General features: G+C 66.7%; 1 protein-coding gene across 2 annotated transcripts in view; it reads right to left on the bottom strand.

The window, feature by feature from the left end:
- Window positions 1-13,800, bottom strand: part of ZC3H3 (zinc finger CCCH-type containing 3) — a 42,807-nt gene that overhangs the window by 12,532 nt on the left and 16,475 nt on the right. For both annotated transcript variants that reach the window (XM_081111680.1, XM_081111681.1), the window contains exon 5: window positions 3,071-3,258. In XM_081111680.1, coding sequence (XP_080967806.1) covers window positions 3,071-3,258 — 188 coding nt within the window. The remainder of the gene's footprint in view (window positions 1-3,070; window positions 3,259-13,800) is intronic.

Genomic DNA, 13,800 nt, shown 5'->3' with positions numbered 1-13,800 from the left:
TGCCCCCGCGGAGAGACGGACACCCTAGCCTGGCTCTGGTAACGGGAGCCTAGGAGGCGGCGTGTGGGAGGGAGGGGGGGGCAGGGGTGGGGTGCGGGCCACAGTCAGGCACTCTGTGACCTCGAAGCAGCCATCTTGGGGCCGACAGGTCACAGGCGAGAGGCATGCAGTCAGACCTGCCCAGGAGGAGCCTGCCACAGCGGCCGTGCTCTGGGGCGGGGGCCAGCCTGCAGCCCTGGCAGAGACGGTGGCCCTGGCAGGGGACGAGGCTCCTGCCCCAGCGCAGGGACCCACAGCTCTGGGGCCGGGACTGCACAGGCCCACGAAGTGCCCATCAGAGCCACACCCAGTGCACCAGGTCTCAGCAGGGCCTGTGGGAGGGTCCTGGGGCTGGGCCTGTGGAGGGCAGGCCTTGGACCCAGGAAGGAAGTGCCTGGCCCCAGGATCAGGAGCGGGTCTGCCCCAGGAAGACAGGCTCTGAGCTCTGCGCCCCCCAGAAAGCAACGCCCCCCAGAAAGCCACGGAGGCAGGAGAGGCCGAGGGAGGGTCAGGAGGCTGCTCCTTCCTGCTGAGGCCACAGCTCCTCTCACATGAGGAGAAGCTATTCGGCCAAGTGGGCGCGGGTCAGGGCACAGTGCCAGCTGGAGCCATCGGCCCCTCCCAGTGAGGAGCCCCGAGGGCTCACTCCCCTCTGTCCCGTCCTGTCCCCGCCTGCCCCGCCCTGAGCTGGGAGGGCTGAGCCCTAGGCCTGCCCCTCAGAGGCCACTGAGGCTGGTCAGCAGGTGGCAGCGCGACCTACAGGGCAGGTCTTTGGGGAGGGGCCTCCTGGACCGGTGGCCCCAGGCCCCTGAGGCTGGGGGTGGGGAGAAGGGTGGGGGCCGATTCTGGGGACTGTGCAATGTGGCCGCCACCCTGTGCGAAGAGAGACAGCTCTACCCCAGCAGGTGGGCAGGTGGGGCCTGACTGGGGGGAAGGGTGCACCCCCATAGTGCCCCCGGCGCCGGCCCCTCCCACAGGCTCTGCCTGCCTCCCCAGGTGGCACCTGGGTTTCTCCCTAGGGTTGGACGCAGGGCCCAGCGGCAGCTCTGTGAGGAGGTGCAGACCGCCTCTTCCTCTCTGGCCGCCAGACACTTCTGCCACGGGGACCAGGGGATACGGAGGGGAGGGGCGGGGCCTGCCGGGCGTGGCTCCCGGGTTAGTGTTCGCCCACGCACCCAAGGGTCTCAAGTCTGATTCCCGGACAAGGCTGTGTATGTCAGGCCAGGGAGGAGTCCCTGAGGCCTGGTTTCAGTAAGTGGCACCAGACCCCTGGGGCTGACGGGGTGGGCATGTGGCCCCATGAGATGCCCACTGAAGGGCATTCTGTCTGCAGGCCAGTAAGCTCGTCCAGCCCGTGAGGTGAGGACGCGAGAGCAGAGCCAGGTCCTGCCAGCCAGGCCAGCGTGGGGGTCAGGGGACAAGGGCCAGTGCCAAGGAGGCCCCAGGGGAGATGGGTCAGCGAGTTCAACTACAGGGGCCAACCAGACATCCCTCTGCAGCGCGGCCATGGGCCCGCCCTCTGTGGCTCCGTCACCCAGGAGGAGCCCGCCCTCTGTGGCTCCGTCACCCAGGAGGAGCCCGCCCTCTGTGGCCCCGTCACCCAGGAGGAGCCCGCCCTCTGTGGCCCCGTCACCCAGGAGGAGCTGCCCTCTGTGGCTCCGTCACCCAGGAGGAGCTGCCCTCTGTGGCCCCGTCACCCAGGAGGAGCCCGCCCTCTGTGGCCCCGTCACCCAGGAGGAGCTGCCCTCTGTGGCTCCGTCACCCAGGAGGAGCTGCCCTCTGTGGCCCCGTCACCCAGGAGGAACTGCCCTCTGTGGCCCCGTCACCCAGGAGGAGCTGCCCTCTGTGGCCCCATCACCCAGGAGGAGCTGCCCTCTGTGGCCCCGTCACCCAGGAGGAGCCCGCCCTCTGTGGCTCCGTCACCCAGGAGAAGCCCGCCTCAGGGGAGAGGCAGGTGGGGAGGCCTGCTTCTGGGGAAGGCCGTGGATGAGACCCTGCCCTCCACCATGCCACCGCTGTGTGTGGAGCCTGAGGGCCATGACTACGGGTGCCACCAGCCTTTCAGCTCTGACGTTAGAGGCAACCGACCTGCTGGTGGGAGGGGCTGTCCTGACCCAGCACTGCGCCCTTGGGGCTGAGCCTAGGAGGCCCCGTAGGGAGGCCTGGCCAGCGCCCTGCAACTGCTTTTCGCCAGCAAAGGGATGGTGACGCTGAGGCCCACGGGCAGAATGGAGCCAGGCCTCCCAGGCCCTGAGTGTCTCCCTGGGTAGCCCAGCGGACCTGCCTGGAAGAGGGCTGTGGCGCCCTGAGCCCCACAGACAGAGGCCCTGGGAGCCTGGCCGGCAGGGGCGGGGCCGGGGCCCTGGTGCTGCAACCCCCCCCGCCTGCAATCCTGCCCTTTTTTCTGACAGAACGGGAAGAAGGTAAAAGAGGACTGAAACCACAACATTCCCCGAGTTAATCTGTACCGTAAGCGAACCCAAAGCATCCCCTCCTGCTCGGACTGTTTCCGGGGAGGCGGTGCCAATGTGATTCCAGGGCCGCAGCCCCAGGTGCTCCCTCGCCAGCCCTGCTCACCATACCTGGCTCGTTGCCTTTGTTCAGGAGCAAACACGGGAAATCAGGGACCGCTCAGCCCAGCGAGAGCCCTCGCCTGCCTGAGGGGCCTTCCCTGGGAACAGAGGCTGCAGGGCCTCCCGTCAGTGCCCGGCCTGCTCCCCGCCTCGCCCAACATCGGGGCGAGTTGAAGTGATGAATGCTGCTGGGATTTGAGGAGCAGCCCCTCAAAAGGGGGAGCAGCCACTCAGAAGGGGGAGCAGCCACTCGGAAAGTGAAGCAGCCACTCGGAGGGGGGAGCAGCCACTCGGAAGGGGGAGCAGCCACTCGGAAGGCGGAGTACCCATTCGGAAGGGGGAGCACCCAATCAGAAGGGGGAGCACCCCCTCGGAAGGGAGCACCCATTCGGAAGGGGGCCCAGGAGCATCTTGGGAGTGAAGCCAGGAGAGGCGGGCCGGGCCTCAGGGAGCCTCACCTGTACGCAGGAGGGGCCTACAGGCCCCCTCAGCACTGGGCCGGCCGGGAGTCTTGGCGAGCTTGTTGGCTGTCACCCGGTAGAGCACCCCTCCGATACAGCGGTAGCCTCTGTCCCGCCAGCGGGGGGAGCCGAGCTGGACCCTCCCACCGCCGCGGGCAGGGCGCAGGCGATTCAGCACCAGGGACCTGCAGACACAGGAGATGCCAGTCAGCTGAGCTCCAAGACCCCAGGCGGAGGCCTCTGCTGCCCTGCCCCCCACAGCACAGGAGGGGTGTCCCAACCCCACCAGCCAGGCTCTGTGAGCCCCTGAAGGGTCACGGGGAAGAGACAAGCCTCCCCTCCAACAGGCACACCCCGGAGCCAGGACGGCCTGGGCCCTGGAGAAGGCCCGACATCCTCACTTAGAGACGCCCTGCAGGCACCAGGGCCCCCACAGTGGGATCGGCCACAGGCTCCCGGGCTGGGCTCGGTGGCCCTGAAGCATCCTGGCTGACCTGCCCCCAGCTGTCCCCTGAGCAGCTGCCACCAGGAGGAGGGGTGGGGCGTCCAGGGTGGGACCAGCCAGCCTCCTGACTCCAGAGGGCATGGGGCTCACCCCTCAGGACAAATCCCAACAGTAATTTATTTCTGCGAATGGAGCTTCATTCCATGCCAGCTATGACCACTGTGCAGCCTGCCCCCTGGCAAAGCAGCCTGCCCGTCTTTCTGGACACGCTGCCTCTCCCCCGAGGCCCTCCTCGGGCCCAGCAGGGAGCAGTGAGGTGGAGGCCACAACGTGCACATGGAACCCAACCCCACGTGGGCAGCAGGAGGGCGCCCCTAAACGAGGATGTGATGAGTGCGGTGGGGCAGCACCCAGGCACCCACATAGGCGCACCCAGAACTGAGGTGCTGGGTCAGTAGCCCTGCTCTTGGGCGTGGCCGCCCCCCCCCCCCACCACCACGCAGCCTGCACCCCTCTCCCCAGGCCCTCGGGACGAATCTGCGGATAAGGACAAGCTCCGGGGAGGCACGGGAGGCAGCCGCCTGGAGCACTTCACCCCGTTTCCCTTCATTAAAGTCCAGTCCCGAGCACTGACCATGGGCCCCACCCAGGGACCCCAGAGATGGCCCAGGCCGCCCCTGCCCGTGCGCTCCAGCTGCCCCACAAAAGGCGAGTCTGGGCGGGAGGGTGGGGTATGTGGGCACCCCCTGGGGGAGGCAGCCAGCCCTCCAGGCTCTCCTGAGACCTCGGGCCAGGCCAAGGGGTGAGGAGAGAGGGCAGGGCTGGTAGGGGAGGGTCTTCTCCCGCGCCAGCCCCTCCCTGCAGGCCCGCCAACGCTGGGGCTCTGAGGGGCTCTGCACCCTCCGGAGGCTCTGTGGCCCCTGTTCTCAGGGCAGCTGTGCCTGAGCCCCCATCCCACAGCCCAGAGCGGAGCCCCGGCCAGCGGGGTCAGGGAAACCCTGTCCCTGCAGGGTCACGAGGCCGCCCCGAGGAGGGGCGCACCCACAGAACTGCGGGGAGCGGGCCAGGGCCCGGGGAAAGCCCACCTGCCCTGGAAGACAGGCCCAACCTGCAGTGCCCTGACCACCTGTGTCCTTCCTCACCCGCTGTCCCTGACTGAGGGCTGGGACGGGGCAGGGGGCACCCGCCCGCACACAGGAGCCTCTCGCTGCCTGGGTGTCAGAGCCTCAGCCAATGGCTACCTAATGGCGAGGACAGCCTGTGGGAAGGAGCTGGGCTGAGGAGAGGGGTGAGATTAATGAGGTAATAGCGGGGCCAAGGGCCTGGGGACGCTCCTGCCCTCGCCCAGGGCCTGGTAATTCCTTTTCTCCAGCAGCAGCCTCAGGTCTAAAGGCTTCTCCCTGCGTCCGGTGGGCCCACGCCGCCAGGAAATTTCATTAACGCTGGGAAATAGGAAAGGTATTAAGCGTGGATAATGAAGGCCAGGGAGGGAGCTGTGCCTTCAGACGGTCTTCTTTCTCGCCTCTGTAATAGGAGGCATGAACTTCCCCTTCAAATCCATTTCTAATCCATTTGAAATACTACAGCAAATTATCTTTCCTTCAGCCTGAAAGAGGCCAGCCAATTTACTCCGAATAGAAGTGACGATGCCCCAGGATTTATCACCATAACCTTGACTACACCCCCCCGGGGGGGGGGGGGCACGAAGGACGGGGGGTGGGGGAGACAACACTTTAAGTGAAAATGGGCAGCAATGGGGGCGACACACCAGAGGCAGGTGAAAGAGGAGCTGCCCACGTGTCCTCCGCATGGGGAGCAGCGGGCAGTTCCCGGCCGCCCACCCGCCCGCCGTGAGCACATGGGTGGGGCCAGGCCATGCGGGAGCGGAGGGGGAGGTTCCAGGGCAGAGACCCAGAGGAAGGCACCAGGGTCCGGGCAAGATAGGAGGCTGCGCCGAGAAGCCAGGGACCAGGGAAGGGTGTGCAGGGCTCACCTCGGGCAGACCCGAGAGGGCCACTCTGCCAGGCCCCCCTGGACACCAGGCTCTGCTCCTTCAACCCTGAGGTCCCTCGTGGCTCAGCACACCAGCCCCACCAGCCGCCTGGCACCCTCCTCAGGGACTAGAGAGGGCGGGGCCTCCCCTGGGACAGGGTCACCCGGGGCCAGAGACCCCACACGAGAGTGTGGTGGCGGGCGGGCCGGGGCCGAGGCCGGGGCCACATTCAGGGAGACCCGGCCGCAGGGGCTCAGCCTGGCTCCCAGGTGGAGTCTGACCGCCGACCCCCCTTGGCTGGGGCAGGGGCAGCGAGTGGCCAGGCCGCCCAGGCGGTGCTGACCAGCCAGGGGCGGGGGGCTGGCTGGGGAGCAGAGAAAACAAGCGGGGAAGCAGTTTCAGGAAATGGAGCGCGGTTCTGCGAGGCTGCGAGGCGCAGGGAGTGCGCCGTCAGCAGAAGCGGAGGCGGCTCCGCACAGCAAATCCCAAGTAGGTCAGGCAGCACCACCGTGACGGCTGCAGGCTTAGCACGCTCTCCACAGAAACGCTGACGCCCCCCGCCCCCTGCTCCCAGGCCCGGCGCAGGGCTGCAGGCTTAGCACACTCTCCACAGCACGCTGACGCCCCCCGCCCCCTGCTCCCAGGCCCGGCGCAGGGCTGCAGGCTTAGCACGCTCTCCACAGCACGCTGACGCCCCCCGCCCCCTGGTCCCAGGCCCGGCGCAGGGCTGCAGGCTTAGCATGCTCTCCACAGCACGCTGACGCCCCCCGCCGCCCCCTGCTCCCAGGCCCCGGCGCAGGGCCAGTGCAGCGTGTGCCCACCTGCCTGGCAGAGATGTGGCTCGAGCTCAGAGAGAGCCCACACCCCTCCTAGGCACCCCTCAAGGCCAGCGCAGCTCAGGCCTCCCCTCACGAGGCCCCCCACATGCCGGGTGGTCTGCAGGGCAGGGCTGACAGAAGGTCCTGGGGGAGACAGAGTCCCCCAGGGAGCAGGGGTGCAGCATGGAAGGTGAGGGGGCGGCCCCCCTGCAGCCACTCCCCTGCAGCCGCCTGGCTCTCGGGGCCGCCCCCTCCCTTTCCCGCCACCTTGGGACAGAGGCAGGACCACTGCTGGGCACTGAGGCCTGGGGAACACGGGGCTGTGTACCCTTGGGGGGCTGGCCCGCAGGTCGCCTGGAGGCTCCCCCAGGTGCCGCTCCTTCCTGAGGGAGGCCCCCACCTCTCCCAGGCAACCAGCAGCAGTGACGCCGGGCGCCCTCCAGCCACGCGCTGTGGCCACACTAACTGCGCTGCGTCCATCAGGCCGCGGCCCCGTCACAAGGGCTGGGCTATGTGATGTGCTCACATCTGCTCAATTGGTATTTCGATCGATGGATGCATTACAAGCTTTCCCTATAAGAGCCTAATAAACAACAAGATGGAAAGTAAAATTCTCCATAAAATGACACTTTAAACATCCATTCCAGCCAAAGCTATTGGTGTTTTGTACATTAGCTGCAAAAAACAGGTATTATTGGGCCTTAATGGCCCCACAAGGGGGTGCAGAGTTCAGCTTGAGGGGCAGAGGGGCTGGGGCCCAGGGCTGGGGCAGGTCCTCGACTGAGTGTCCGAGTGTCCCCTCAGCCTTTGGCCCCTCCTCTGCTCCCCCGCCCCCAACTCTCTCCATCACCCCTCTTCTCCCTCTCTACCCTCTGTCTCTCTGTCCCCACCCCACCTGGCCCCGCAGTGGCCATCCCCTGCCCTGATGTGAGCTCCTGAGGCAGCCCGCCACCTGGGCCCGAGCCCGCAGGACCCCTGGCAGGGCTCCGCGTGGGGACAAGCCATGGATGGGAGGCACAGGCAGAGCCTGGCTGGGTTCCCTGGGAGACAGTCCCCATGGGGGTCCGTGCCAGAGGCCCACCCGACCCGGCACCTGCCCTCCCACAGCAGCGCAGCCTGAGGCCCGCAAGGCCTCGCCCCAGTGCCTCCCTCCACGCCCAGCCCTGAACCCGGAGACACCTGCCACCCGCGGCCTGCACCCCGTCCACCATCAGCCCCTGCACCCTCCACCCCGATGCCTCCTGCGGGCCCTGAGCCGCACCACCAGGATGCGGAGACGGCCCATAGACCAGAGCCCTGGCGGCCAAGGCCCCTGAGAAGCTGGCACCGTGGCGTCTGCAGCAGGCGCCTCGAGCTGCTCCGATGGCGCCTCTCGCCTGCTGGGGCCGTCGCTGGGCCTTGTCCTCACCTCTGGTCAGCTGAGGTGCCACCGGCCTGACCCACCAGGACAAGCCCCGCCCCTGATGGGCTCCAGGTAAAGGGCCCCGCTGCCTGCACCCCATTTCTCCAGCTCCCTCTGGGTCGTGCCCCTCACCTTCTGCCCCCTGGCCGGGTTCCAGCCCCCGCCACGGCCACCATCTGCTCTGCCCCTACCCCCCGCCTCCCTGGTGACCCCTAGGACAGTCACCCCGTGAGGTCACGATGCAGCCCAGCTGAGGGACGCGAGGGCAGTCCGGAGGAGGGGTGCGCGAGCTTCCATCTTACACACGTCCCCAAATACGTGCCCAGTAGATCAACGTTTTAAACGTAAAACTTGGAAGAAAATGTCACTGGACTCACATAATCTTGAGGAGGGGCCTCTGTCCTAAGCAGATCAATATACTGCCTTAAGAGGATGACAGACTGAAGTCCACAGAAAAGTAAAAATCCTGTTAAAAATTCCCAAACAAAACTGAAAGGCAAAACTGAGGTTGAAGAAAAAAGAGTCTGATGAAAGGGCGACACGCAGGCCGCCCGACGAGCCTGGCAGACACGCCAGGAACACGTGGAGGCAGACGGACAGGATGCACCTGACAAGGCCTTGAGGGAACAGACGGGCCTGGCGAGCGCGGCCGAGCTGCCCAGAGGCTCCTGGCTGGTGGCCACACTGAGGGGCCAGAGAGATGCAAACGGCCAGCAGGAGGCACTGCCCGGCTGGGCTCCAGGCAGCAGAGCAGTGGCCTGTCCTGGAGGGGCGGTCTCCCCGGAGGAAACCCCAAAAGTGATGAGGAGCGGCTGCAACAGCCTGGCCAGGACCTGCATGGAGGTCCAGCTGTGTCTGCCTAACAGATGGCCAGCGCTCCTCCAACAAGCCTCCCCGGCGGAGACAGGAGGGCCCAGGACGCCTGGGGGCAGGCTGAGGGGGTGCACGCTAGCGGAGCAAGGTGCCCAATTCTTCAGGGAGCCCTCCAGGGCCAAGCAGGCCTGCGCGGCCCCACCCGCCCACACCCCCCCTCGGGCGGGGCAGGTTAGGGACGGGGTGGGCGGGCCTCTGGCCGGAGGGTAGGAGGGGCTGGAAGCGCGCCCCCAAAGGAGCAGCGGGCAGAGGGGACGAGGCTGGCCATCCTTTAGGCCCCGGCCGGTGCTTTATGGCCTTTTTAATTCGGCTCCGGCTACTATTAATGCGGGTAACGCTGAGATTATATCTATTTTCTGGCGTCAGGCTGTGATTTACTCGCGCCGTCTTTCCGGTGGAGGCCCCCGCGCTGCTAAATCAAGCGCCTGCCAATTAAGTGCTGACTGGGGAGTGGACGCGGCCCACAGACATCGCCGCAAATTACCCCGCTCGGCGGGCGGGCGGGCGGGCGCTCGAGCGGGCCTTGCTGACTTCAGGAAAGTCAGGAGCATAAACCCTGCCCCTGCCGCTGGCTCGGCTGCCCCGCCAGGAGCAGCAGGAGCTGGGCCGGACCGAGGGCTGCCCGCCGGCTGAGGGTGGCCGGAGGAAGGGCAGGCAGGGGTCACCTGGCCTGGCCCACAGGGGCTATCTGCAGCTGCAGTGGCCCCGCCCTCAGACACCCCTGGATTCCTGAACCACCCCCACCACCTGCACATGAAGCAGCTGCACAGCCCCTCAGCCCTGATCCTGGGGGACCCACATGGAGAGGGAGGGCCCCGAAGGACACAGCCACACGGCAGGTGAGGGGGCAGGTACAGAAGGAAGGGGGATGGGGCGGGAGGGGGAGGGGAGGCACCAGAGCCACGCAGGGGACGGACACCGCCCAGGCCCAGTGCCTCCTGGGGCCTCCCAGCCAGAGAACCTTGAGTGACAGTGGGACATGGGCCTTGGGACGAGGCGGTGGCCAGGCCGCCTGAGGCTGCCAGGGTCGGAGAGAGCCTTTGCTGTTGGAGCCCCTTGGCCGTGGCCCCCAGGCCCCTGGGCAACGCCCCCCGCACTCCCTCCCCCGGCCACCTGCAGAGGCCCCGGCCATCCTGAGCAAGGGCGGGGGAGGAGTTTGGGGCAGATGAGGCTGGAGCTGACATGGACGCCCAGCAGGACACAGACGCGGGGACGCTGCTCTACCGCCTCAGGACCCGGAGAGGAGCATTGGGACGGTGCTGGACTGCGTGAGGCGACTGGACAACTGGGTGGCGAGGACACTGTACCTCTGCCTGTCGGGCAGTATTCTCAGTGTCATCTGCTCGTCGTTTCCAGGGGCACCAGGGGCACCTCGGGGCCACACGAGGCCCTTAGTACTGGCACGGGGCGGCCAGGGGCCGGGTGCAGCCGAGGGCAACCCTCGCGTGTCCCGTGGGGAAAACCACAGGGACCACCTTCTTGTCCGTCAGGAAACACCCGCCAGCCCACCTGCCGGCCCCAGCTGGTTCCCCTCCCTCCCCTCGCAGACTGCGGGGGGGGGGGGGTGCAGGGTCGAGGCCCCCATCCCCTCATCACCCTCATCCCCCTGCGAGGAGCACGGGCAGGTGACAGCAGAGAGGCTGCCGCCTCCGACAGAGAAATAAGTAAACACCCGGTGCTTTGAACTGGCTTCCAAATGAAGAGTTGCACCCGGCTGTCAGGCCCGCAGGCAGCCCGCACCTCCCGTGCAGGACGGCGGCGCGGCCGTCCATTAGGATGATGGAGGCAGAGGCTGCCGCGCGCCTTCCCTAATGAGCAGCGAAGGGATCGGTAAGCATAATCTCACAGGCAGTCATATTTTATATAATCGCCAAGCAGTTTAAATTGAAAACCCCCAACTGAATCAATATTTACTGCATTGAAACGAAATGAATAGTAATAAGTCACTAAGCTCCCTGTCCTGTTTCATAAAGTAAAAAATTATAAAAAGGAGGAGCACGGCACACGCGGCCATCACGTTAGCTTTCCCGGCACCTGGGGAGCCGTGCCCGCCGGCCCCATAAAGCAGGGTCTCCAAACCCCGCCCGGACCTGCCTCAGCACCACGGGGGTCACCCCACCCCCACCCCCTGCCTCCCGCCCTGTCTCCTCAGGGCGACTCCTGCTCCAAGTTCCCCTCCTATTTCCTCACATTCCGCCCGGCAAGGGGACAGGCGGGGACCCGGACAGGTGCTCTTGGCGGACGCCCCGTGGACGGAGGAAAGCTATGCTCTGACCAGGGTGGGCGCGGGGCTGATGAGGGACAAATGTGCCCTGGGCTGGGGCAGGCTCCCCTCTGGGCTCCAGGTCCCCAGGACATGGCCTGCAGCGGGCAGAGACCAGGCAAGTGAGAGCCTGGGGGAGGGTCCCTGATGGTGCTCTGAGCCCGGGCACACCCACCCGCAGACTCCCGGCCAGGAAACAAGGCCTCGTCCAAGCAGGGGAGGCCGACGCGGCACAGATGGGAAGGGCACTGGCCTCACCACGTTCAGCTCGCTCCTGCCAAAACAAAACCAACTGCCAATCTGAAGCTGGGCAGAGGCCTGAGGTTGTCCCAGGAGAAGAGGAGTGGCCCTGTGCCACAGCACGGTCATCGGGGGACGCAAATGAAACCACGACGAGCCCCACGGCATGTGGACGAGGCGACACTGAAGAGTCAGCAGCACCCGGCTGTCACGGGACAGAAGGCACCGAGGCCGTGGGAGGCGGCAGCTCCACGTGAAGCCACTCTCGCGGCCGGAGGCCTGCACTCGTCCCAGGCAACCGCAGAGAAGCCGTGTGCCCACAGCTGCAGCCCGTCCATCCTCACTCAACGCAGAAACAGCTCCAGTCTACGGGGAGGACTGACGCGTCTTGGGACAGACCCTGGAGCGCCCGGCTGGGGACCACGCTCTGTGGAGGTGGCTGGTGGCGGGGAGGGCAGGGGCTGGGGCCCACGCACCACCCACAGCACCCGGCAGAGGCCCTGTGGCCAGGGGGCCACGCGGTCAGCCTCACACGGCTCCCACAGCCCTGAGACGCTGCACCGAGCACTGGGCCTCTGCTCCCCACAGCGGCAGGTCACAGAGACCGAGCAGGCTGAGGCTGACGAGGCGTGACCGTGACCGTGAGCCCGAGCCGTGGGCAGCACTCCCTGACCGGCCACACTCGGCGCCTGGTCAAGGGGCACCACGTCTCCACTCTCCCCGGAAATCGTGCCTGAACAGAGGGGTGTGAGGAGCAGCGGGGACCAGGTGGACCCGGTCAGTGACCCCGGCGAAGTGCAAACGGGGATCCAAAGTCACCCCAAAAAGTTAAATGTACAATCAGGAGAGGGACAGGGCCTGAGCTGGAGTCCCAGAGCGACCGTCCTCCTTCCTCCCCGCCCCCTGGCCAGCGGCCCCGACTCCTCCTCGTTTCCTCCCGCAGGGCAGCCCTCGCTGTCTGGGAAGCTCTGCCTGGGCCAAGGGGTGACCCGCGGCAGCAGGCACTGCCCCACAATGCACTACACAGCGGGAGGGGCAGCCTTGGGTCCCCTCAGGCCACAAGCCACCGAGCAGGTCTGCCTCGGCAGGGCCCTGGGCAGCCAGGTGCCCCCAGAACAGGCGCTGGGCCAGGGTCACCCGTTAGGTGGCCAGCACTGCCACGTGTGGCTCCCAGCAGGCTCCAGGGCTGGGCCGGCCCCTGCACTTGACCCTGCTCTGCCTCCTGCCCCGCTCATGGTCTCCCCCAGCCACCTGCTTCCTCCACTGGGGGCACCCTCTGTGCCTGGTCCTCCCAGGGACCCGGCGCACCGCCAGGGCAGGCAGCGGGCGGAGGGAGCCCAGCTCCACGGCCTGATCACGACAGGTCTGGGCACGAGCAGGACGCCCTGCTGTGGACGGAGCGGTGTGTCCCCCAAACTCCTGTTGGTGTGAGGGGACCTGGAGGCGGGGCCTTGGAGGTGACGAGGGTTGGATGAGGGGGTGAGAGTGGGCCCATGAAGGATTAGGGTCCTCACAGGAGGGGCTCAGCGAGGAGGTGGCCGTGTGCAGCCGGGAGAGGACTGGCCGGGGCGCCCTGACCCGAGCCTTCCAGCCTCCAGAGCTGAGAGACGATGTACAGGGAAGTCACTGGCCTGGCTCTGTGATGGCGCCCGAGTGGCCCACACACTGCGAACCACACGAACCACACGTGGCAGGAGCAGCGCAGGCCTCGCTGGCCGCGGAAGGGCATGCCTGGGAGGGACTGGCGGGCGGGAACCTGGCTCTGGGGGGACCTACCCCTCCCTGGGCTGAGTTCCTCCTTAATGAGACGTCACTTTGGAGAAGCCTTTCAGAGCCTTCAAATCACAGCCCAAACCCGTCAAGCCGCCCCAGAGAGCCCCGAAATCCACGGCACAGACACAAACGTGAAACAAGATAAAGCGAGGCGCCCGGCGACGGCAGTGCCGTGACAGCGCATTTGTAGCCCGAGGAGCAGCTCAGACGCAGCGGCTTCTGCGGCTTGTTTATTCCGCACTTTCACATCAAATGAATTTGGAGAGAAAAAAGCGACAGGCGGTTTAGGGATATAAGTCACACTTCAGCCTCCGTGCAGATTAATGAACCTGCTGGAAGCCAGCGAGGACGCAGGCAAATCCACAAATCTTACAGCAAAAGCATTCAACCCTCCTCATGAGCCCCAGCCCTGGGGTGCCCTCTGCTAGCCCCCCCAGACCCCAGGCCTGGCAGACCCCGAGCAGCAGGGCCAGTTCTGGGCAGCAGTGGTCTGGAGTCCTCAGGGCCCGGCCAGCTCCTGTGGCCCCGGATCCAGGACGTAGGCCGCCTGGGGAGCTTGAAGCTGCAGCAGCACAGGGCAGCAGTCAGCATTGGGGCCAAGGGCTCGGCCACTGTCAGCGGCTGCAGAGCCTTCCCCTGGTGAAGCTGACGGCAGCGGGTGGGTGGCATCAGACTGGCCACTGGCCCCGGAGAAGCCCTTTCCGCTGCCCCGACGAGCCGAGCCCGGCGCGCTCCTGACAGGCTGGGCAGCTGGCGAGCAGCCACCGTGCTGAGCAGGCAGCCCCGGCGAGGACACAGGCGGCCTTGGCCAGCCACTGGCAGCACTCAGCCCGTTGCACCCGCACCCCCCACCCTGCAGGCCCAAGCCCGGGGCTCCGCTGAGGAGCAGGGCAGCACTGCCTGAGGGCACCCAAGGCCAC

The sequence above is a fragment of the Myotis nattereri genome (assembly GCF_964212035.1).
Source record: "Myotis nattereri genome assembly, chromosome: 17".
Lineage (NCBI taxonomy): Eukaryota > Metazoa > Chordata > Mammalia > Chiroptera > Vespertilionidae > Myotis > Myotis nattereri.
The sequence above is the reverse complement of the archived record's forward strand: the minus strand, read 5'-3'. Positions and strand labels throughout refer to the sequence as shown.